General features: G+C 38.7%; 1 protein-coding gene across 1 annotated transcript in view; it reads left to right on the forward strand.

Annotated features, from left to right (window-relative positions):
• Positions 1-1,593: 1,593 nt before the first annotated feature.
• The window catches only part of LOC139708577 (uncharacterized), a 110,024-nt gene continuing 86,510 nt past the window's right edge, over positions 1,594-25,107 (forward strand). Inside the window, exons 1-2 of the mRNA XM_071620548.1 lie at positions 1,594-1,725; positions 22,395-24,093. Coding sequence (XP_071476649.1) covers positions 22,398-24,093 — 1,696 coding nt within the window. The 5' untranslated portion in view covers positions 1,594-1,725; positions 22,395-22,397. The remainder of the gene's footprint in view (positions 1,726-22,394; positions 24,094-25,107) is intronic.

Below are 25,107 nucleotides of genomic sequence, written 5' to 3' on the forward strand. Positions count from 1 at the left end.
TCGACTATGATCCTATATATTGCACATATATACTTAAAACTCTCAGAATCTCATCTTTAATTATGGATAGGCCAATCTAATCATTAGGGCCTATCAGACGCATTAGAAATGAATGTCAAAAATATAATCATATGCACTCAGTTGAAGACCCAATGTGAATCATGTAATGTTACAGGATTCGAACAAGATGATTAAATGCACTTGATGTTTTTCCTTTTATAAAGCTGACTTTATAAGCAGACCGCATGCACAATAATCAACTCCAGATTCAACTATCCTACTTCAATAAATTTCCTCTTATAATAGTCATTCTACATAATTATAAAAGGCTCTATGGTAACAAAATAAACAAAACATCCGAACAAACAGCCGGTGAGTTAGTTTTTACTGTTCACGAAGCAACAACTGGTAGTGTAGTATAAAGAAAATGGCAGAAAGACACAGGCCATGGGAAAGACGAAATTGTGTTGTACGATTTGTAGGGCTACTGCTTGTGCCATTAGCTATATTGCTTAAAATGTAGTCTCAATGTGGAAATATGGCGAGCACATATCCCGGGCACATTATGTATCGTATTTTGTTAGGTCATTAATAAGAAGTAGTGCCCTGTATGTTCTAGCTTGCGTACTCTCGCACATCATTCATACCATGTCCCTCTCCAGCAAATAAACAACATATTGTGTTGATGGATTGTTCATAGCCCATGGCCTCACAGCTCCGAAATTTCCAGCTAGCTGCGATTTGCATACAACTGGTGATCACCCTCAGCAGCGGTAGCCACACCTGGCTTCTAGAGCTTACATTATCAGCCATCAATAGCTGACGGATATCTTTGTCAAAAAAACCCTTTACAGAAAACGTCAATAGCCGCCTACGTTTGCCTTCTTCTCTTGGAGTACCAAACAAAATAATCATTCACGTAATTTATGGCGCGTTTTCAATGTAATACGCAAACACGCCGCTCTCTCTTTTCTTCCGACGGATCGGTCAACTCTACATTGCGAAATAACATTATGGTCTGACGCGTGATGTCAGAGACGTTGTTCCTGATTGGACGGTATCTTGATTCCATATGCACAGTGGGAGGATACTTCCAACAGAGCAATTAGAATATAGCATCTCTCATTGGACGCCTGTCTCATTGTAGTAAAATTAGCCGCTACGCACCGGCGTGCGCAGCCACTAGGCAACAAATTCTATTTTTACTCGACCAATGCACCCGTACTATTGGTTCGTGATCCGGCGATATGTTTATATCCTTTCTCCATAGCAAATTTGCCGAATTTTGTGGCGTTGAGGTATATGTACCCTCTGTAAATAGAAAAGGAATGTTCATGGGCATCTCTACGCCTATGTAGATAAGAAATTATCCCCGATTAAGCAGCTGAAAATGTAGGCGCGATAAAATCGATTCGCTGGTTGGAGCAAGCAGGGCAATGTATTCACCACCGCTGGGATTTAAAGGTCACGATGATAGTAATTATGCAAATTATGTTTGTGTCGCAATGAAAGATTAATAAACATAAGTTGATCTATTAGACACTGACCAATAGACTATCTGATAAATATTCATAAGAAAATATGAACCAATCAGCTAACTCTTCCATGACACTGTCGTACCCATTCACCATTTTTAGAGCGAGGTGCCTATGTCGAAGACGAGAACGTAGGAGCACCTAAAATCGACGGACTAAGCTACGATAGCCTTCACACGACTCAACAAAGGTAATATTTTGAAACTATATCTTATCTAGAATCATGAAAAGTAGTGTATGTAAAGTTTCGTGACGATATGACAAAGTTACAGTAGTTTTAGTACGGCCATGTCGGGCGTAGTGAATGTGAAGTTCGTAGGGACAGTATTGTACTACGCCGGCCGAAGTCCGTCGCGTACGGTACTACATCGGCCAGCCCGCTCGTACGACTGGCTAGCTGGCTGGCTATGTACCATGATACTGCCTATAATGACTGCCGCTCAGCTGATAGGGCGCTAAGTGTGTGACACACGTATGGAACCGTACCGTAAGCTCGCTTTATCACTGTACCTGCGAAGTGATCAGTGAGCAGCAGTAGAGAGGCAACACAGCGGCTAGTGGCCCGTTACTAAGATGCATACCACCCCGTTGCTGATGATAGGAAGTAATACAATAGGGCCTCCATATAGTAAGTACAAAGTAAATGTTTCATTTGACGATCTGCAGTTTATGCTATAACTTGACTGTTTGTGTGTAGCCCCGTAAACTAGTGCTGGCGTTAGCTGTGATGTGGTATATTCTTACAAACTGACTTTCTTGCAGTTGTATAAGCTGTCGTAATTGCCTGTGACTGTGTAGAAGTGTTAGAACTCTAACTCGACTCTAACGTTACACATGCAAAGTATCACTGCACTACATCCATATTGTAACATGTTTGCAGACATGATAGTGAGAATTAGCTCTAGAGAAGCAAACTAGGGAATAATCATGAACGTTTGGATTAGTAAACAATTAGAGTCAAGTCCGTTTCAATGTAAACTTGAAAGAATAGTCTGTGCCTGTTCAGTATGAATTGGGTTTTCACCGAGACTACAATGTAGTTTATAGTGCAGACATGTTGTAAGAGCTTAGAACAGATTTAACAGGTCAGTTGTTTTATCTTGGAATGAGGGGCAAAAGTAAATTTTTACTAAAATCATCTACGTGAAACTCTGCAACTTTTGACAGAAAATGTGATGGCCGGGCTTTGTTGCCATTAATTGATATCTAACATTGTTTACTTGATGTTTATTGTAGAAAACAACAAGTTATTGAATATAGGGAATCAAAAATACACATGAGCCAATTAACCAAAGTTCAGTAGAAGGTAAATTTTACAATTTTGTACTATATACTGGACTGAATTTGCCCTTGTTCAGGCGGAGCATGTATGATGGTCGTGTAATTTATATGTCTCGTAGAAATCTGTTGAATGAGCATACCACCACATACATGTATTTTATCTAAATCTTCGATTTCATCATCATCAACATCTGGAGCTAGGACTTGAGTCAGATGTGACATTGATAATTTTCTGAGAGTGATGAGATTGGATTATCCAACTTAGACTCCTACACAACTGTAACAGAGACAAAGCAAACTAGTAAAGAAATGTCAGGATCTGGCAAAAATTATTTTGGGAAAATCCTGACATGTTACTTGTCCATTCTGATGATGGCCAAATGTGAACCATGTGAGCCATTCTTGATGGCCAATCCAATCCAACAGCAAGAAAAATGTTTTGATGTAATTGTTTACCAACAGGTAGTTGTAATATTGTTTACCACTCTCTGCAGGAAGAATGTACATATTGTGGAATGTTAGGCAAGTTGAAACTTGCCCAATAGGTGATGTCTGTGAACTGGGTCAAGCCAGGTCAAACTGCTGTCTGACCAAACACTTCAGTGGCTTCAGTTTATTGACTTTGAAGAGACGAGCTTGCAAGCCCTTTTATTGTGCTTTGTAGAATTTTGTTGCTAATTGAGAATCCACTTTCATAAAATTGTTTTCCCTCCACTTTATACGACCAGGGGCCAAATTGAATAGTCATAGTTCTATTGTTTACTCATGCACATATTACAATGTATGAGCAATTACTGCTCTGCTCAAGGGAAGCGTGCTTGGAAACATTAGAAAAGAAAATAATGTTGCGCGTGTAATGTTATACTCCTGCTACTGCTGACCATTTAGTTTTCCTGATACTCTACAAGCAGCAAGCCAGATAAATTTTTTCTTTTATCATGATAGTAACGGGTGATCTTCTCTGAGATATGATTTCTTACTGGCACTGGCCACGTGATGTCAAAATGGAGAACGTAGGAAGTCAGTTGTGGATGATGAAGGCCGAACAAAGCAAGCAAGGGCTGTTTGCATGCCCAGAAATTATCGCGTCTGCCAAACATGTGCAAATGAAACAACTGCATTACGAAATGGTTTTGATAAATTTAGGAGATTGGGGGAAGAAATGGTAAAGGGTTTGTTGACTGGAAGAAAACAACATATATCCAAAGAAAGAAAGAAAGAAAGAAAGAAAGAAAGAAAAGAAAAAGAAAAGAAGTGACGATCAGGGGTGAAGGCTACAATTATTGTGTCGTTGACCCGTGTCTCATTGTAGGTACCCGGTATGCTCTAGCTTTGATGGGTTAAACAGCAACAACAACAAAGTTTCGATATATCATGTGCCCGACATGATGTGAAAGCGCTGCAGGTACAAAATTGTGTAATTTAGGGTACAAATGGTATGACATGTAAGTGTGTACATGGAATAGTGACAGTGCAAGAAAATGTTGCTGTGCTACACAATTGTCATGAAAAAAAGCAATGCATCGTTTTATGCTGTGGATATATCCATGTTATTTACTTGCACAGTGCATTTTCATCAGCACTTTTAGTGACACAGGTATATCTCTTTTTTTGTTTTTGTTTGCTTGTACTTCTGAAACTAACATCAGACAGGTATAATCAATCCCATGAAACACAAAGTACTTACTTGTTCAGAACAGTGTTGGATGGTTTTAAATCCAAAGCAAGGGTGCAATGTTTATTAACCTGACAGTTATTGATGGTCTTTCATTGCAGGTGTGTATCGTATGTGTGCCCAGAAATTTTCCATTCATTTGCTAGTAAAGTACAGTAGTTATATATGTCATCCGTTTTAAATCTTTTAGGCCTATAGCATTTTCTTCCAGTTTGTCCAGCTGGTAGCATGTTTGTGAAATGCTTGGCGGGATGCTGCAAGCTTCCTACAGGCCCCTCTTCAAGATCTGTAGTGTTGAGGGAAGTAACGTTAGTTTCTCTCATACCAACCATCTTTTCGGAAAATCTAGTAACAACAACCTGTGTGCAGGCTTAGCGGGTTACTTGGAGGTCATGGGAAAGAATAGAAAGAAGAAAGAAAAAGGAAAAGAAAAGCAAAACTCCCGTGAAGAGAAGGCCCTGCCTCAAGTTCAAAGTTTACTTGACAGTAGGATTCAACAAGTAAATTTATGCAGCAAAAAGTTCAGTTATGTTTTAGCAAAGGTTAGAAAATTGTGGTATGTCAAAAGTTTTGCATGTTTTCTTGACCGTTGTTTGTATTATAAAGATGAAGTCTGTTTTTTCATTGAAATACACGTATGTACGGTACATAATATATATATCCAATATTATATTTTTTTCCGGTGGGGGGGGGGGGGGGGGATTATACAACAATTTCAAAGTCCACCACTACTATGAATTATACAAATTTTATACATGCTATTATTTGACAAATATGTTATTATTAAAAAGATCATTCTTCCATTTGAATTAATGGCAAAAAAAGAAGAAGAAGAAAATGATATTGATGATGCAATTAGGTCCTATTATTGGTCACTGGACACTTGCTGTAGGACAAGAAATGATGCCCTTTTTACAGTGTCAAAGGATGACATCAGCGTGCAACTGAAGATAAATTCAAAGGCTATAATCTTTAGTACATTGTATAGCTCAATATCTGTTCTACAGCCCCTTGCTAACGTGGATATGCAGATGAAAAAAAAAAAGAAGCTTTAGTGCTTCAAAATAGTTTTAAAATGTGAGTAAGGCTTAGTAGATTAATCAACATGAAAAGGTCAATCACTGTAGTCCTTGTCAAGTTTTGTCAAATAATCAAAATGTGAAATCAAAATGTGAACAATAGTTTTACTATGAAGCATTTCCAGGATAAATCATCAGTGTGTTGGTCTATTCAGAAAATTAGTGATATCTCCTTATATTTGTGGCTTTGTTTCAAAATTTTTGTACGGTAAGGTGTTTTATGATACAAGTTTATACAGTTGTATGTACATCATTGTGATAATTTGACATTTTTTTTTTAATCACTGCTCCCAATGATAAATAGTGGTTTTAACCCATGCTGTATTAACCCTCTGTTCAAGCCTATAGCACTCACTGTGAACAGGGAGGTGAGCTGCCGTGAATGACTACTCCCCTCTGTTATTTCTAGGAAACCTGTGCTGAGCCGTTGTTTTTTTTTTCATAGACCAGAATACAAAATTATCAGTAAAACCACTTGGGGATTTCACAGTTTTTAAAGCAGAGACATCACAAACAGTAGACCTATAACATATTTGTGGTATTCAGAAGAATAATCTAGATGCAAAAAGAAAAAAAAAAGAAAGAAAGAAAGGGGAAAAAAACACACAAAAAAACCTCCTGGTGTCAAACCAAGCTCTGTTCCTGAAATGCTATTAATTCCATGTCATTGTGCTGGTGACTATCCCTTCCAAGGTTGGTTTGTCTTTGTATGGATGTGTGATGACAAGTTATCTGAAGAGTTAACTCCAGCCTTGAAATTTGTCACGGTGCCGACACGGTATTCCTTGGCAACCGGAATGTGTTTGGCAGACAACAGGAAAAGACAGGTCCAAGTATTTACTTGCCATTTACCATAAAAGCGAGCGGCATGACAGATCGACAAATTAAATTACTCACATGACGGAATATTTGCGTGGTGGAAAAATTTCAATTCAGTATTCTAATTTTGAACCTTTAAGGAAAACCTACCTTCATCTGTGCCAAATGTATGATCATTAGCCTTTGTATAGAATGTTTTTGAAATACATTTAATGGAGAAAAAGTGAAGATATGTATATTTAGTACCAGGACTTTAAAGCGACTTGACATGGCCTTTAACTGTGTCATTATATAAATCTTTACACCCACATAAAAAAATACTGAATTCTTAACCTGTAGTGTCAGCGTTCTGAAAGCAATTCAATCATATTCACCTTTTCAATGACCAAGCACAATGATCGAGTCACTGAATGTGGCAGGAAAAAACAGAAAAGATGTATGTGTGTGTGTGTGTGTGTGTGTGTGTGTGTGTGTGTGTGGAGGGGGGGGGGGGGGTGTGAGGCAGTTTAAAAGCACACCCTGTAGATTGCAAAATATTTAGATGAATTGTGCCAGATATTGTTGCGTAGTGTGTGCTCGAGTGACTGCGCAACAACCCATGAAATTTGTATGCTAAAGTCTGTCTTGATCGCCCCCACATGTACATTGTAGATATAAATGAGTGAGTTATTTTGTTTTATAGAGATGGCATGGTATTGGTATGGGGGTTTTCAATAATCACTGATCTTTCTGTATTATTTCTCTTTTTACCATACACTTTATTTTTCCTTCTCTATATTTTTGTCCCTTGATCTCTGTTATCATGTTTTAATCTGGGTTTAGTAGTATTCATTCTCCCTTTAAATAAAGAATTGTAATAAGTACTAGTAGCAGTGATTATAATGATAGTCAAAATACAATGTGTGTATCAGCTGTTGTGATAGGCAGACATGTAATGATAAGAATAATGATATAAATAATACTATGTATTGATAATAATGATAATGACAGTGATCATGATGATAATGGTCCTAATGATAATGATATTATGATAATGATAATGATGATGATAGTAAAGATGATAATAGTAATTTTCTATTATCATAGTGATGATAATGCCAGTGTTATTCTTGTGTTTTTATTATGAGGAGTAGTTATAAAGTAGTAGCAAGTATTTATAGTAAATGCATAAGTACTATTACTTAGCATCTACTCTGTACATGTAGTTCAGTAGTAGTCAGTGTAGGAGTGCCACACCTAGTTCAATAATAGGACCACCTCCTCAGAAAAAAAAAAATCAACAAGGCTTTCTTGCCCTCCACAATAATTTGTTATTGAAGCATTCTTTATTTCTTTTCAGAGCAAAATGTGCTCAGGAAATGTAGATTATTCAAAGATTTTAATGTTGCAGTATCTGTAACCAGCTGATAAACACAACAAACAAAAGACAACTTGTTTTCAGTGTGTGTACATGGTTGGGTGTGTGTTGTGTATGGTGAGAGGGTGTGCATAATTTGACCATTAGAGTGCCTGGAAATCAAGACTACTGGAGAGGGGTGTGGCCCATTGTTGTTCCAGTTCTACACTAGCCATAGACCTTGGAGCCAGACACTAGAACCCCTTCCTCAAAGAAACTCTGTGGCTTCAATAGGATGGAAGCTGTGTAGCCTGGGTCTAGGAAGATGCATTTTATAGTGGCATCTGAATCAATCATATTTAAAGACTTTACTATAACTTATAAATGCTCAGTCTTCCACATAGTACATATTCAATGCAAAATATTTCTATCTTATTTATGAATGTTGTAACAACTACGACTACAAACAAAACTAGAGTTCATGTGTCGTAGAGCTGCAGATCTAATAGGAGAACCAGGATATTGAATAGTAACCTTGAGGGGGAATATGCTATATTTTTTTTTTTGCAAACAGCATACATTTTTAGTTGGGGTTGATGATGTCCATTATTGTGTCTTTTCCACTTTTTTATTCCCATTTTTTTGTAGGGCCTACACCTTATGATAATCAGAAATTTGATTAGTCATTAGATCTTATGTGACCATAATAGCAAATGCCTCAGTCATATCAAACCAATTTGAAGTGATTTCATTTTGTGTGTAACTAGAAGTTTTATGTTGCAACTTTTTATTTGAGTACAAGGTGTGTACTCTTCACTATGAGGTGCAAAGAGAAAGGATTTGGGATTTGAGTGCAAATGTTTAAAGGAAACCAAAACCCAAAGAGAAATGTGGGTTGAGTGAAAGCAGCAACGGTAGAACACATCAGTGAAAGTTTGAGGAAAATCAGACAATCGATGCAAAAGTTATGAATTTTAAAGTTTTGGTGTTGGAACTGCTGTATGAGGAGACTACTAGAGATTATGAAGTATGTGTGGACAACAATGTAAAGAAAATATAAAGGGAATTTCACAAAAATTAATTTTTCATGAAAATTACACATTCCATCAACTTGATACTGACATACATTTATATATGTCAAGGGTAGCAATTATTCCCCCTGCTTTCTGAAAGCAGTTAGTCAAGTGCTCTGTCATTATTCTAGAAAAGTGAATTTTTGTGGAATTCCCTTTATATTTTCTTTATATTGTTGTCCACACATGTCATTACCTCTAGTAGTCTCCTCATCCAGCATTTCCAACACCAAAACTTTAAAAATTCATAACTTTTGCATCAAATGTCTGAGTTTCCTCAACTTTCAGTGATGTGTTCTACTAATAGTTGCTGCTTTCACTCAATCCACATTTCTCTTTGGGTTTTGGTTTCCTTTAAGACTTCATTTTATAGTAGATGACTATAAAGTAGTAGGAAAAAACAACAACAGATTGTACCTGAATGAAGACTAGTTACGGTGTGTAGCTTTACAGAGGATGAGGACATTTAGCTTTACTGTTGTACCAGCATTTAAAACAGTCTACGCGACCAGCAGTCTTCAGAATTGCACTACCTAGGCAAGGCTCATCGTATTATTTTACAGAGCTGCGCTCCCTGGTCAGCCTTTAAAGGAGAAATCCAGTCCAAATATAAGTTAGTCTGGTTAGAAAGAGTAAAATATTACAAGTTCAACGGTGTAATTTTGATCGAAATCGGATGAAAAATAAAGAAGTTATGACATTTTAAAGTTTTGCTATTTTGGGGGAAAATGGTTCTTGAACAGTCAATATGAAAATGCAAATGGCAAAGTGAGCATGTCATTCCCTCACAACTTACCATATAGTTTGTACATAAAATTTTGAAATTTCCAGTTTTTCACTCAAACGCAATTAAATGCCAATATGGAAAATTGTGAGGGTATGACATGGTTAGCTCACTCATTTTATATCCCCTGTACAAGAACTGTTTTGCAGAAATTAGCAAAACTTCAAAATGTCATAACTTTCTTATTTTTCATCAGATTTCAGTCAAATATTTACCGTTGGACTTGTAAGATTTTACTCTTTTTTATCAGACTGACTTATATTTGGACTGGATTTCCTCTTTAACACCAGGAGCATGACTTTTATGCCAGATTTTTAATGTGACCTCATCAGAACCCAGCTCCCCTCCCCACAAAGAGTTGCTTTTGAGAAGAGAAAGAGCACATGCAATGTCTCTGAACAAAACCGTAGAACGTGACGTCAAATTTGTATGTGTGGGACTATGGATGTGACATGAAGTATGCATACATGTCTGAACGTGCTGTGCACTTCTCTCTCTTTTATGGATACGGCGTGTGATTCATGTCCTGAATAGATGAGAGCAAGCAAGCATGTCCCTCATTCTTAAAGGGGCGCTTCAAACTTGGTTGCTTTTATACTTTCTAAAGCCCTTTTTACACTTGTGTTTCTTAACCCCGGACTTTCTCTGACCCAGGACTATCGTTAGTCCCGTACCAATTTTTCAGCTTTTTACACTGGCCAATTAGTCCCGTACTATCTCTGGTCCGGGGCTAAGTAGAAAACTGACCTTTTTACACTCGTATTTCTTAGCCCCGGACTTTCCAAACCACATGAATATTCATGATTACGCTGTGCACTGTACACGTACACGCACGCACCGGCAGCACTTGATTACCTCGTTTCTGATTGGTCAGTGGGGGTCGGACTTCGTCTCCGTCGCTTAGCCCCGGAGTATTTTTTCGTTCTGTTTACACTCACTTGCTTGGCACCGCAATTGCGGTGCTAACCCTGCTATTTTGCAGGGCCAGATAGTACCGAACTATCGGTAGGGCTAGCCCACTTTCGCAAAAACGAGTGTAAACAGAAAGTGGGCTAAGGATAGTCCCGTACCAACGGTGGGGCTAAGGCCCCCCCCCCCCCCCCCCCCCTTAGCCCCACCGTTGGTACGGGACTAAGCAAAAATTTACAAGTGTAAAAAGCCCTTAATGTTATCAAATAGCAAGAGTCTAGAGCATTCCTTAGATCAACACTATAATAAATATGCTGACATTTATAAGTGGTTTACTGTCTAACAGCTAATTAGAAGAAAATTAGGAATATAATAAACAAGGAGGCAAAGAGAAAAAAAAGAAGAGGAGGAGGAAGATTGAAATAGAAGAAGAATGAAGAAACAAAGGAGAAAGATAAAGGAAAAGAAGAAGAGGAAGAAGATGAAGGAAAAGAAAAATGAAGTCTAAAAAGAGAGGAAAAGAAGAAGTAAAAGAAGGAAAAAAGAAGAAGAGGAATTAAATAAAGAGTAAAGAGTAGAAGAAGAATAAAAAAAGCAAAACTTAAAAAGCATTCCGCCAAGCAGCTCATTTGCACCACTGATCTTGTTCTTCCATAGTGATCTGCTGAAAATCATCTAATTTCCCAATTCATACTTCAGTGCACATAGATTTATATACTGTACATGCAAACCTCATATAGGCGCAGCTTGAACTCCCAAGTTCATTGACCCTACCTCCCAAAAGATCAAAAATCCTTCAAAGATTCATAGAAATCCCTCAAAAAATCCATAAAAATTCCTGGATCAGTACCAAAATTAATTCATCTGTTCCTTGCGTACCAGGTAATCAACTTTTCCTGCAAGTTTCCATTCAAATCCATCTACAACTTTTTATTTTATACACAGACAAGCAAAAACAAACAAACAAATTAACAGCAATGAAAACATATAATCCTCCTGCTGTGGCTGAGGTAAAAATGGAGACAACTTTATGAAGAAAAAGAAGAAGATAGAGAAAGCGAACGAATAGGAGGAGAGTGAAATAAGAAAAGGAAGAAGATCCTTTGATGGCATGCGATGAAACTAGACTTTATATACTGAACAAACAGACATTGTGGTAAGCAGGAAGTGAAAGGCGGATGACGAAAAGCTTAAAGTTCCTCTGTAGTTTTGGGAGCCACCAGAAAGAAAAAATTATAGATAGGTGAGACGTTGCTTTTGATGTCATATCATATCATAATCAGATATCAAAGAACATTACAATGTGGACGCTTAATTTCGCAAACGAGAAATCTCTTGATCATATCAATGGTTACCACAAGGATCCCGTTCTGTCCCAAATATCGGTTGCACCAGTACATCAATTGGAAAAGGGAAAGTTTGAGCTTCAACGTGCTAGTCCTATCCATTCTCATAATTTTTTAGGGGTGTACTAATGCCCCTGCCTACTTTATGAATTTTTTATTCTTATTTTTTCTTTAGAGATAGTGCTTCTCAACTGGAAGTAATGCAGTGAAATTTCAGTTTGAATTTTATGGCATTATCATGGCCGGAAAAAAACAGAGTGATTAAGATTTTGGGGTCACTGAGGTCAGAGGAGATGGTTAAAGGCATAATTTACCATTTGCAGATGAAACAAAAACTCAGCATTAGTGCTTCAAAAATAGTTCTAAAATGTGAGTTAAAGATAGAAACAACCAATGTAAAAATTTGAACCAGTATAATGGATGTTAAGTATTGTTAAATGCACAAAATGTGAACAATAGTTATGATAAGAATGTTTCCAGACTAGACTGTCTACAGTTATGGTTTATTGAGAAAGATAGTGATATATCTCCTTATATTTTAGGTTTTATCGCGAAAGTTTTATGTGGTAGGATGTTTTGTGGCAGAACTGTCCTACACATATGCATCAAATGTGATATTTTGAAAATTTTTTAAATCACTGCTTCCAAAGGTAAACAAGACCTTTAAAAGTAGATACCAGCTTGAGTTCAATGGCCAGCATGTCACATTTCCAAGCATCATTTTAGAGAAGAAATACAGTAAAGATTTCAGTCCTGAAATGATAGTGCAGTTTGAAGCCAATAATGACTGCATCCTTAAAAGATGGGACATATGCTTGATGTCCACTGGTACGTAATGAGTACCGTATTGTGAAATTCTACAATATTTCAGATAATGTGCATTATTCAACGAACTGCAATGGAAGCTGGTACAGTTGTTGAGCTTGGACAAGAGGAGATGTGATATGGGTTGTCTGGTTATTTGCTAAAGTGCAAAGGGGTCAGAGGGTAGATTAGGTCCATGACATTTTGTATTTTTCGAGAAAATTGCATCATTGTTGCGTTAGCAAGATGCTATGATGATTTCACCAATGTTTATTGCACTCCAAGAGAAGCAAAAGTCTTGGAAGCAGCATAGCCATTATTACCAAGCGACAGATTCATCAGTGAACATAATAATGATGTGGAAAATTTCCATTGTCTACTGTAGATGGCTGGTGTTGACAGTATGTCATTAGTCCTAATTAGATATTCAGGATAAAACCGGTGACTATACACTGTACATACAAATTGTACATAAAATGTACATATACACCATAATATAGTGATGATAATACTAATGAGAGATTAAAGTGTACCAATACCCCGAGTATTACGTTTGCTATGGAGAATATATACTTAGGACATGCCTTTTGCAAAATGTTTGAATTTTGTCACTCTGATTTTTATTTATGAGGGTTTAAATGTAAATTGCAAAGAATATAAAAAGCAAATATGACTTGAAATAGACTAATTGATCGCCCGATTCTTTTGATCAAAAGATCATGCTATCGATATTTTTTCCAAATATGTTTTAAACTATAGTAATATATACATGCAATGCACACATGTATACTTTGATCGATACCTCGCTAACCGATCAACATGGAATCTTGATATTATTCAAGGGACAGGCCAAAAAAAAAAATTACATAAAACATATGAATATATAGCTAGAATGCGCACACATCAGTCCTGGCGCTTATGGAGTAGAACTTGCTACGTTTGAAGCACAAGTGCCAAATTGTTATATTTTGTGTATTCTAGAGCTCTGTAGTACACAAATTTGACTTCTACATGTAGGGTATTGGTACACTTTAAGCAGTGTAAATCCACCTGTAAAGGTACTATTAAAGGTATGAAATGAAAAAGTAAAAGTGAAAAATGCAAAATCGCACTTTATGCTTTAGATACAGTGTATTTGTTATGCAATCATGCAGTTAAAAAATAAACATTATAATGATTTCATTTTGTTATTGCGGTACCGGGTAGTAATAGAGTGCCAAAACTTCTAGTTTTGTGTGACAGTGTGTCTATCAATGGAAAATCCCAAAGCATTTAACACACTGGCCAAAGTCCCTGGTACAGAAAGTGTTAAATTGTGAATGGTGAGTGTCAGCATTGGCAGAGGTTCGCTTCGATGGTCATCCCTTATTCCCGACACTCCTTTGTTCATATGACTCATATGATACACATTTCAGTAGATGTGCTCCTCTGTTGCATTACGGTTATATGTGATTTGTGCTGATAACCCTCAACAGACAAATCCACATTTCTTGCCTGTCATTCAAATCTCTGATTATTCACTCCACTCCAACCCGTTGAGGACGAGTCGTGAGTACATACTCGGGCATACTTGGGCAGGTGTCTAAGATGGGAATTTATGCGTGTTGTAGCAAAATCAGTCCGTCCTCAATGGGTTAAAAGGAGGTCGGTCGCTTTCTTGTGTGATAAGGAAAGAAAAGACGTGGAAAAGAGGTGTTTTTTTTTTGGTGAAAGCTGATTGCCGATTTTTTTTTCTTCAAATTTGTCCTTTTTTGTTGTTGTTGTAATAGCCGATCATTAACACCTTAAAGGGATCGTATAGTTTTGGTTGAGACCTAACCTCGGGTTTCCATTATTTTGGGGTGAGATTATGAGAAACCTCTTATGAAATATGAAAGAGCATGTAATTCCAAAAGGAATTCAACATTTATTTGATGAAAATTGGTTTTGAAATGGCTGAAATATACCCCAAAAAGAGCAATTCTAATAAAATGTGGGACCCAGCTTTTATTATGATCACTTTGTTTTACTTTATTTTTCGATGTCTCAGCCATTCCAAAACCAATTTTCATCCCTATAAGCTTTTTGGCACAATTGGCTTTCCTTTTTTTTAATAAAAAAAAAAATGGTTTTTACATTTTGGGGCGTTAAAACTGATTGTGTATACCTTTAAATCTTGGCATGAGATAGATAGTTGCTGTTAGGTCAGACAGAGTATTGTTTTTAAAAATAGAGTCCTTGCTACAGTGTACCTTCCAACAAAGAACATGCCAGTGGTGCTGTGCAGACGCCCCGCCTACGCAACATTTTCTGTTGAGGTGGGGGTTAGGGAACCTTTTAGTTGCAGTGGCTACACTTTTCGTGGCATGCGGAGGAAAAATTTATTTTGCATGGCCTTTTCCACAGGTAGAGCAGTGCCAAGGGGATTTTTGCATGATGATTTTTACCGCTTTCAGTGTGTTGATGCTAGACTTACATTGTACTTTCGATTTGTTTGGAGAAGGATGATAAAGTCGGCAACACCATACAAAAATTTTGGCGTGTGCTGCTATTGCTTTACTGTAAATTCTTTATGCCGCTATCATACTGTGATGCCTTTAAAAAAAAAATCTTTTGAAGTGCAGGCCAAGATATAGGCTAAGATTTATTAAACTTTAACAAAACTTGTTCTTCATCTTGAAGCAAAATGCTTGAGAATGTGATCAGATATAACCGCACGTATGAAAAACAAATAATGAATGACTACATGTATGATACAGAAACCGCTTTGATATGCCCAGTGTGAGTGTAATTAAGACTGGAATGAGGCAGGGCGAATTTCTGGAAGATATGTGATAAGAGTATGTTGCATCCTGTATGTATTGAAAGAAGACATTTGGAATTCTTCCTTCATTAAAGGGGAAGTTCCTCAAACACAAACCACATAAATATGTGGATTCAAATGGCGATTGCTGAACAATGAGTAAAACACTTTTTGAAAGTTTGATGAATATCTGTTCAGTCACTCAGAGTGACAAGTTTTAAATGGCTTTGTAGATTTTCTTTTGCTGTCCTCGTTAGATGGGAACCCTAGAACAATTTTCTACATTTTAGTAGCATAGAGTAAGAAGAAGAAACTGATTTGTCTGATACAAATTTTCAACTTGAAAAAAAATAAAATAATGAGAGCTCATTCCCGTAATATTGTATTTTAATTTTATAAAGGCAAATTGTGTTTATTTTCCCTATGTCTTTGGGAAAGCTCGGTCAAATGATCTGTTGATTATACTAGAAAGTCAAACATTTGTAAAATTCCTTGTATTCCATTATTCTACTGTCTACTACTCACAATTTGTGATAAAATCCCCATATAAGGAGTGTAAAACATGATAATGAGCAAAAACTTCACAAAATTCACATCTTTTGAATGGGTCATGTGAAATTCCTCGAACTTTCATTGTGTGTTTCACCTGCTATTTCGTAGCATTTGTTCACTCTACACTTTGAAATTCTTCTAAAAGGGAAACTGTCCCTTTAAACCCCCTTTTTAAAAGAGCACTAGTCCAATCTTGTGTTCACGTGTGGATGCCATGCCACGCGGCTCTTGTCTCTGCTATCGATCATTGGCCCGCGTTGCTGGTAGCTGGACTGAAAAGTTTTGCGGCAAGCGGAGAATTAATTTCGGCTTCCTCTCCATCTCGGCGGCAGCAGTGCCGTGGTTGTCGTCACTCTGCTCCAGTGCAACTGGAGCATTCAACTCGCGACATCTTAAAGTGACACCCCTTTCACAGAGAGTTGGGGGGGGGGATGATTTTGGTCTTAAAGGACAACTTCACCCAGAAATATGTGTGGATTGAGTGAATGCAGCAAGACACTTTAATGAAAGTTTGGGAAAATCAGTCAATCCCTTTAAAAGTTTTCCTATAAATTTCTTAAGTTTAGGTGCAGCCATTGCTGGATGAGAAGATCACAACACTTTGTGACATCATGTATACTGATACTGTGTACAATGACATAAAGGAAATAAACATAAAATTCAATTTTCATATTTCTACTGAAACAGAAGAGCACTTGACCTCTCTCTGAAAAAGCAGGGGGAATGATGTTGAATACTCGTAGCATGCATCAGTAACAAGTCGAGGGAATGTGTGGTTTTCCTATTAAAGAAATGACATTTTGTTGAATTCTTCTTTTATTTTCTTCATATAGTTGTCCTGCAGTTAGGTCACAAACTGTTGAAGTCTTCTCATCCAGCGATGGTGGCACTGAAATTTAAAAAAATCATAACTTTTGAATGGATTGTCTGATTTTCCTCAAACTTTCACTGATATGTGTTCTTGTAATATTGCAGCATTCACTCAATCCACACATATATTTGGGTTAACTTGTCCTTTTTAATAGTGATGAACCTTGTTCCTGGAGAGATGGGGGAGGGGGAGGGTAGACAGATAATTTGAGTCTCAAATGGTCTAAAGTTTCTTACTACTTTCATAAAAACATTGTGATACACTGTATATCGATATTACAAGGGGGGAGTCATCAGCTTAATTAGAATTTACCGCCTCAAGTGAATGGGCCAGTTTGCAAAACATGGGAATACAAAGATAGGATTGGAGTAGGAGGGGGAGGGACAGGCCAAAAATAGCTTTCCTTGTACAGTGTCTGGGCTCAAAATGGTAACCACAAGGTAGAGTGCTATTTTGAGGTCATGGTCATTATGTTTCATGTTTTTTCAGTGCTAAATTAGACCCTCTATAAACTCAGTGGGGACTAAAAAAAGATACAGCTCAAATTCAGAAAATACGAGATGTCCTTTAAATTATAAAAGTGGCAGCTAAACTTCAACTGATGTTCTGTATACATCAAATATCTTGATTGCTTAGTCAAGACTTCTGTTATCAGCATTTCCTGCTATTGGTAGAAATTTGAAGGGCTTTACTGGAGAAGGCTACTGCTACCAAATAAAAAAAAAAATGAAAAGAAAAGAAAAATGCCCAGCAAACCAGCCAACTTCCATGCAGCTGCACATACTGAATTTGGCTTGATGCATGGATATATACATGTACATCAAGTTTCATGATTGCTGAAAAGTCAGGACTTCTAATATCAGCATTTCTTGCTATTAGTAGAAATTTGAAGGGCTTTAGCAAAGAAGGCTACTGCTACCAAAAAAAAAAAGGGGGGGGGGGGAGAAGAAAAAAATATGCCTAGCAAACCAGCCAACTCCCATGCAGCCACACATATTACATTTGGCTTGAGACAAGGAGCATTCTATTGCATGCAGTGGAGACGGGTAGTCGCCAAGTGCACTGACCCCATGTCGATGAGGTGTGCCGTTTATACGCAACAGCAGCACCATGGTTACGACTGTGCACGCCTACTTTTGTTTATTTGGTTCCAGTGCTTCCCACATATACATCAATTGCGGGCCTGGTTTGCGAGCAGACGTTTGTTTGTTGTTGTTGTTGTTGTTGTTTAAGATTCTAAGCATAGATTTTGTAGTTTCCAGGAATAATACTGAAATGTAACTTTTGGCTCGATAAACATACAGTCGTCGTGTACCTGAACAATCACACTTTGAACAAGAGTGTTAACGTGGGATACCGTGCTCTTTTTTCATTAATTCCTTGCACCCAGGGCTCTCTGTATCACCGGCCAAAGTATTGTTATATCCATACAGGTGATCTTCCCTCTTCAGCTCCTGCAAGCATTCTTTACTTTCTGCGTTGTCATGGTAACCTGCATCCGCAGAATAAATTTACAGAAAATTTCAGGTGGAGTGGTATCCATTTTGGCTATGTGATAAGACTTTGATGGAAGTACACTCCTGCATTTCTTTTTTTTTAAATTTCATCAGGTGACGATAAATGTGGGTTTGAGAAAAAAAAAAACGAAAGAAAAGAAATCAAGGGGAAAAATAATTATCAGAATCAAAATAACTATGAGGAAAACTTGCTGCCACATTTATCATCGTTGATACAGTATTTTTTCTTTTTCGTGTAGTTGGTTAAAATCACCCATTTAAGATAAATCTCAAAACAACTTTGCGTTTATCAACTCTGTAGAAATGCATTTCTGACTCAAACATCTTTGGAATCGCACTTTTGTAGGAGTTTCAGAAACCAGTTTTTAACCTCATAATCAAAACAACTTTGCATATCAATTGCCGAAAACTTCCTGAAAGTTGTTTGGAAACCGTAATTCTGCGCCAGAAGTGAGACGATAAACGCATCCATAAGTTGTATTGGCCACAAACACTTGCCAGAATGAGATTACCTCAACTCTGAAGTGCAACCTTACATGGACAAGAATACTGTACATGGGACCAGTGTATTTATGGTATTTGTCTTGTCTTGCCCGTGAAGGAATGTGAAAGTTTGTAAAGTTGCGATCCAAATTTTAGTCTTGAACGTTTGTTCTTCTGGAAACTTTGCTGCTTTCACTAAAATCTAAATTTGATTTAATTCAGTTCAATTTAATTCAGTTCAACAAAATAAAATTGAATTCAGTTCAGTTTGATTTGATTTAATTCAATTCAATTCAGTTGACCAATTTTTGCTCATAATGGCTGTCAGCAGTTACAGTGAATGCATTATTTAGACATGAAATGTGAATTACAGGTAGGGTCCTACAGTAGTGTTTTTCGTACTGTCATAGATGATCCCGTTTCTCAATGGCAGAGTTTTGGGAGTCGAGCTGCAGAGGGATGTGAGGACATTTTGAATGGCAACAACTTCTACCTATTAAAGAGCCAGTGGAAATGAGTCATATCATTCTAACAATACATGTCATGTTAGGTAGAATACATCGCACACAAAAAAAAAAAATAGGGAAAAAAAGGAACAAAAATTTCCTCACTGGAAAAAGGAAGGAAAATATTCGAGAGAGGAAGATGAAAATGGAGGGAGAGGGAGAGAGAGGGAGATCGGGGAAGAGCTAGAAATAGAGAGACAAAGGGGGGGGGGGGGGGGTTAATGAGGGAAGAACACACTAGAAACTTATCATAGTACCGGTAGACTGCACTGATCTATGAAAGCAGTTTTGTAGACACACTTTAGATAACTATGGAATGGATACTAACTTAGTAGTTGAGATCTTTATTTAACAGCTTCAAAATATAATATTGAGTTTATAATGGATCTATAGACAGATGGCCAGGTGTAAACTGGGTAGTTTAAGGGATAAGAAAGTATACATTAAACAAAATCTTAAGAGGGTAAAAAAGTCTTGAAAAATGAAAACCTCTTTTTTAATGTTTTCATTGAAGAAAAGGCATAACATACAAACAAGAACAAAACAATACATGCATTATAATTTGACGCTTGCAATCAAACAAAGTATTACACATGAAAATCTTGTGTTGTGTGCAGTATTGTAAGCCGTTATTTCACAAGGGTTTTATTGTCATTAATTTCATGAATCTCTGTTGGGGCGCAAATTTAACAGCATGCAAAAATACCACAAATGGATAGGCATTTAATAAGGTGCACATTACTACATTAGCCTCGGTGTCAAATCGCGAAAACAACATCTTGCAAATATGTCTTTGACCTCCTGATTTGTGAAAATATCTGTACGCAAAAATTACGGCTTTTGCAGTATCGCCTTCCAGCCAGTGATCATTGTAGCGCGCAATGCCTGACAGAAGAGACACAAAGTTCTGGCAGAAGCATGCCGAATTGAGCAGAGCTGAGGTGCATTTCCAAAAGAGCAGTTAGAAATTGTACATTCATGCAAATTCTGAGTCTTGGAAGCTAATTGAATGGCGTGTCTTTTTGTCACAACACTCAAGCCATTCATACTGGCAGTGAATAGCAGGCAGACATTCATTTGTGGCAGCGTGCACATTTTATACAAACATACAATTGTATGTATTGTGCCTTTTTTTTTAAATGTTTCTTCTACATTTCTTTCACCTTTGGCTAGTGAGAAAATCTTGATGGGGCTCTTGTTGTGTGCCATTTTGAATTTAATCACTCAAGTCTTTCCCCCAATATCTCCTTTTTTTTTTCAAACTTTTTTTTGACCTTTTATTTTTTCAGGGGATTCTGGTTCATTAGCACTCTAGAGATGTATTACATGTAGTCTCACTGCCAGGCAAATATAGAGATTGTAACTCTACAAGCCGAGTGGCAGACAGAATGCATTGATTTCTGCATTGCCCTGTATGATTCTTGAGCGAAGGCTATACTACCAATCCACCTTTACGTAAATACAAGGGTAGATTCTCACAAGACAAGTTATGCACAACATGGGCCGCACTGACAGGCTACCTGACACGTACATTCCCTTGAATCGGACATTTTGTTCAAAGTGCACATAGGAGGAGAAAAAAAAAGTACAGCTGGAGCCTTGAAGCTAGACTTTGTAGGAAACTAGGTCAGTCCCTGCTGGGGTCAGATGTAGTGGCCGTCATGTCTCCTACACAAGATTCTTTAATATGCTGCAGAAAGAGGCAGAGGAGGCATTCAACAGACTGGATGTCATGTCTGTCCTTCCACCTGTCCATCTTTCCACCTGTCTGTCTTTCCACCTGTCCATCCCCTCTTGCTCAAGCACCTATGTTTCTATCCTTATATCATCTTTTTTGTTGTTGTTGTTGTTAATCATGGTTACTTTGAGGTTATGTACCGCACAACTTGTAGTCCTGCATAACATCGTATGTGTAAATGTATTCAAGACCATGTGTAAAAGAAAAATGCAGTGAATCCTTGGAATATGAGCTTAGAGGTTAAAGGTTACAGCACGTGTTTGACACCCAAATGCAAATCCCTCTATTGTTCTGTTAAAAGTTGCGTCAAATTTTGTCTACATTTTTACAATTAGGCCCTACCATTAATTACTCATAACATTTTCTGTTTGTTGTCTCTCAACCACAAATTAACCAGTATAAAAAAAAAAAAAAAGATTGTCACCTTGAAACCACATTTTAGCACCGAATATTTCATTTAGAGCTATATTCATGTTTTACACAATAAAATGAAAAAGCATAATTTGAGGTGTTTGTAGACTTGCTGTGAATTTTTTCTATGTTTGCACTCGTACTGTTGCATTCCAATTTTTATCATAAGTCCTTTAATCCTCAGGGTTTTGGATGAAGACTACATGTATGTGAACGATAATAACACAGTGTGCTGAATTGATTTCCTGATTTGGGAGGCAGATTTTATGGACCGCATAGAAAATCGTCCAAGGGGCTGTCTCATACATGTAAGGCTGCATTCGTTAGTTCACTGAACGTATGGGATAAAGTTGCATTGTTATGATATTACTGGAAAATGCACTAGATGGGTGGGGGTAAAATATTTTATAGAGACCGTAATGAATGGTGGCCAGGGTTGAACTTTTAGGGTGTCTGTGTCTGCATGTTCAGTGATTAATTTTGCATCTTGGAATAATGTACACTAGATTCCAGTACTGCTGTTGGTTTGTGGCGTGCTGTATGTATGTGCGATGGTGAGACTCTGATTGTGCACATGTGACTACACTACGTCGACACGTGTTGGCAGGGTATTCTCTCTGCAAGGTAATGTCTCGCATCATCCCAGATAGCTTCACACTTTGCTCGGCGCTCGAGTTACACTTGATGATTTATGCCTGAACAGCTGTGTGATGCTAACGGCACTATGGGGACAATTTAGTCACAGTCCCAACTGTGGATTTATCATCAGTGGAGTCTTGCAAGAGATGCATGCAGATCACATATGATATTCCAGATAGTCCTGTGCCTTTTATTTGAGCCACAATTTTTCCAATTCCTTCATGCTCTCTTCCTTGTCTTGTTGTTTGTCACAGGCTATGATGAATCGAAAGAATGAAAGAAACCGTCGCAGCAAGAAAGGGTCCGAGCTGCCCGTCACACCGGAAACAGATGCTAGCTCGGGGAGGACGAGACGGAATAAGATGGCAAGAGAACAGGAGCAGGAAGAGGCGGCCGAGGAACCCACGGAGGAGATCATTGTTAGACACAAAAAATTGAGGAATGCCAACAGAAGTGGCAGCAAGCTCACTCTGTCGAGTGATTCGGGAACTAGCGAACCATCCACGTCCGGATCGAATACTCCACGCCCCGGTTCCCTGGAGACTAGCACAGAAACATCCCCTGTTCGGGATACAAAAGAGCCAGTGCATCTCACCCAAGGTCTGGAGGGGAAAAACGTAGTTGTGACTCAAGAAGTGCATGACAGAACTAAAGCATTGGACCGAAAGGAAGGTGACATACCCACAAAGGGAAATGTAAGTCAGGAAATGGAAGTCGACGATGAGGAAACGGACAGTGCGTTGTCGGGGGACGATGAGGAGGTACGCGCGGAGTCGCAACACATTGCTCCATTGTCGTCGACCCCTGTGAGGGGCGGCGTGAAGCGCCTCGGCGAGTTCCCCGACTCGGCCACACCACCAAAGAAGCAGGCTCTGGACCTGCGTGACCTAAAAGGCAGCCGGGTGCTGGCACGGAAAGGTGATGCGTTTTACCTTGGCATGATGAAACAGACGAAGAGGAACTCGGCGGGCGTGGTCTTTGAAGGGGAGAAGGATATCACCATATTTGAGAACGTTACTGAATCGGAGACTATCCACATAGTTAATGACAGAGTGCCAGCAATAGATACCCTGAGTTTGGGGTCTAAGGTCTGTGTCCAAAGAGATGGCAGGGGCCCGTACTATGAGGCATTCATCAGAGCCATCAAGCCAAATTCACAATACACAGTTGCCTTTGCCTCACAGTACAGGGATGGTAGGGGAGGTAGCGAGGAAATCACTGTTCCCCTTTGGAAGCTAAGGATGTTGCGGTCCCCCTGGCAGAAAGCTCCAACTGGCCCAGTGCAACCTCAAGGTAGTACTGCACGGCAGTTGACGTATGGACCCATAGACCCGATGCGACAGGAGCACCATCATGTCCCCGTCATGAGCATGCACCAGGAGATGGGGAAGGTTGTTACATCCGAGCAGAAGACTCTCTCAGATCGCCTGGTCCATGACCGATTCATGATTCATTCTGAGCGTAGGGTCCAGCCCCCTCTTGAAGACATAGGCTCTGACGACGAGCTAAAGAACTTTGACCGGCCGCCGGACTTCCGCAACCGCCCGACCCTGACGCCTGGTACGACAGGCACGTCCACTCCAGGGTCAGTGTACTCCCCATGCGAGATCAACCTGGCCAAGCTGCCGAGCCGGAACCGGCAGAGGCACATCAGCAGCGCCAGCAACGCCTCCACTATCTCCATCGGTAGCACCCACTCACTGACGCCGCCACCCAAGTACAAGAAGGGCGAGGTGATCTGCAACGCCAACGGGGTGCGCAAGAAGTTCAACGGCAAGCAGTGGCGCCGCCTCTGCTCCCGGGAAGGGTGCAACAAGGAGTCCCAGCGGCGTGGCTACTGCTCCCGCCATCTGTCCATGCAGGGCAAGGAGATGGCTGGGGAGGCTTCGTCAGGCCAGGAGCAAGACTGGGACAGTGACTCCCGGTGCTCCAGTGCCAGAACAGTACGCACAGGTAAGCATCACTCTCTTTGTCATCACTTTGAAGGGTGCCTTTATAGCCATCGTTCCTTTGCCATTTTTTGTTTTTGCTTCTTTGTTGTTGTAGTATAGAAACTTAAACAAGACAAAAAGAAAAATGAAGTTGTCAATGCTTGCCTCCTTGGAGACAGACACTGTTCTTTTTTAATATTTCCATAACATTCAAATTCTTGTAGAATACTGAAATTGCTTCTCCTGTCCAAAGGTAATACTCTGAAATGCCTTCTTTTTATCAAGTGGTAAAATCCAAAGATACCAAAAGTGCCATCACCGCAGATGGACAAAGCCAGACGCGGGTCACCGTTCATTGCCCTTTGGACTTGGGTTCGTGCCTAGGTTGTTGACCATATGGTGGATCAAACTCTACAATGTCTCCCGCACTGTGGGACCCCAATCTTTCAAGTCGAATGTTCCCTGAGTACAAATGTATGTTTAGGTACAGAGTGCAAATATGCAAATGAGCAAATCTGCGGAGTCAGCGGAGGACTTTCAACTTCCATCAGTTCGGTTTATATTACGGCCCTTGAGATGTGCCATGTTGGTGTAAAAGGCACAATTACAGAACAATAGCAAAACATTACTTAAATTCAGTGCCACAGACAGAATGCGAGTGAGGGAGAAATACAATGTAGAGAGAAAGCATGAGGAAATGACAAGACTTGTATTCAAACAGAAAAAAAAAAACACACACAGCAAAAGATGAATAATTTCATCAGCGTTGTGAACAGGTAGACTGTAAGAGTTAGAAAGTGTATGTGTACAGTTTATTATATTTTGGGTTTTAAAAAACTATACAAATTATATAGGGACAGTACTGGAAAGAAGAGAGAGAGAGAGAGAGAGAAGCAGAGAATGGGTCATAAAGTACTTGGTGTGTGTGCTTTGAAACTGAAAGAATGAGTTAAGTACACATACTTGTAGCATTGAAAGGAAGATTGTATCCTAGAACCGACACACAGCATATAAAATGTAATATGTTATTTCATGC

The sequence above is a fragment of the Diadema antillarum genome, unplaced genomic scaffold (assembly GCF_040938485.1).
Source record: "Diadema antillarum isolate AM-2024a unplaced genomic scaffold, OU_Dant_1.0 scf00000004, whole genome shotgun sequence".
In the NCBI taxonomy this organism is placed as follows: domain Eukaryota; kingdom Metazoa; phylum Echinodermata; class Echinoidea; order Diadematoida; family Diadematidae; genus Diadema; species Diadema antillarum.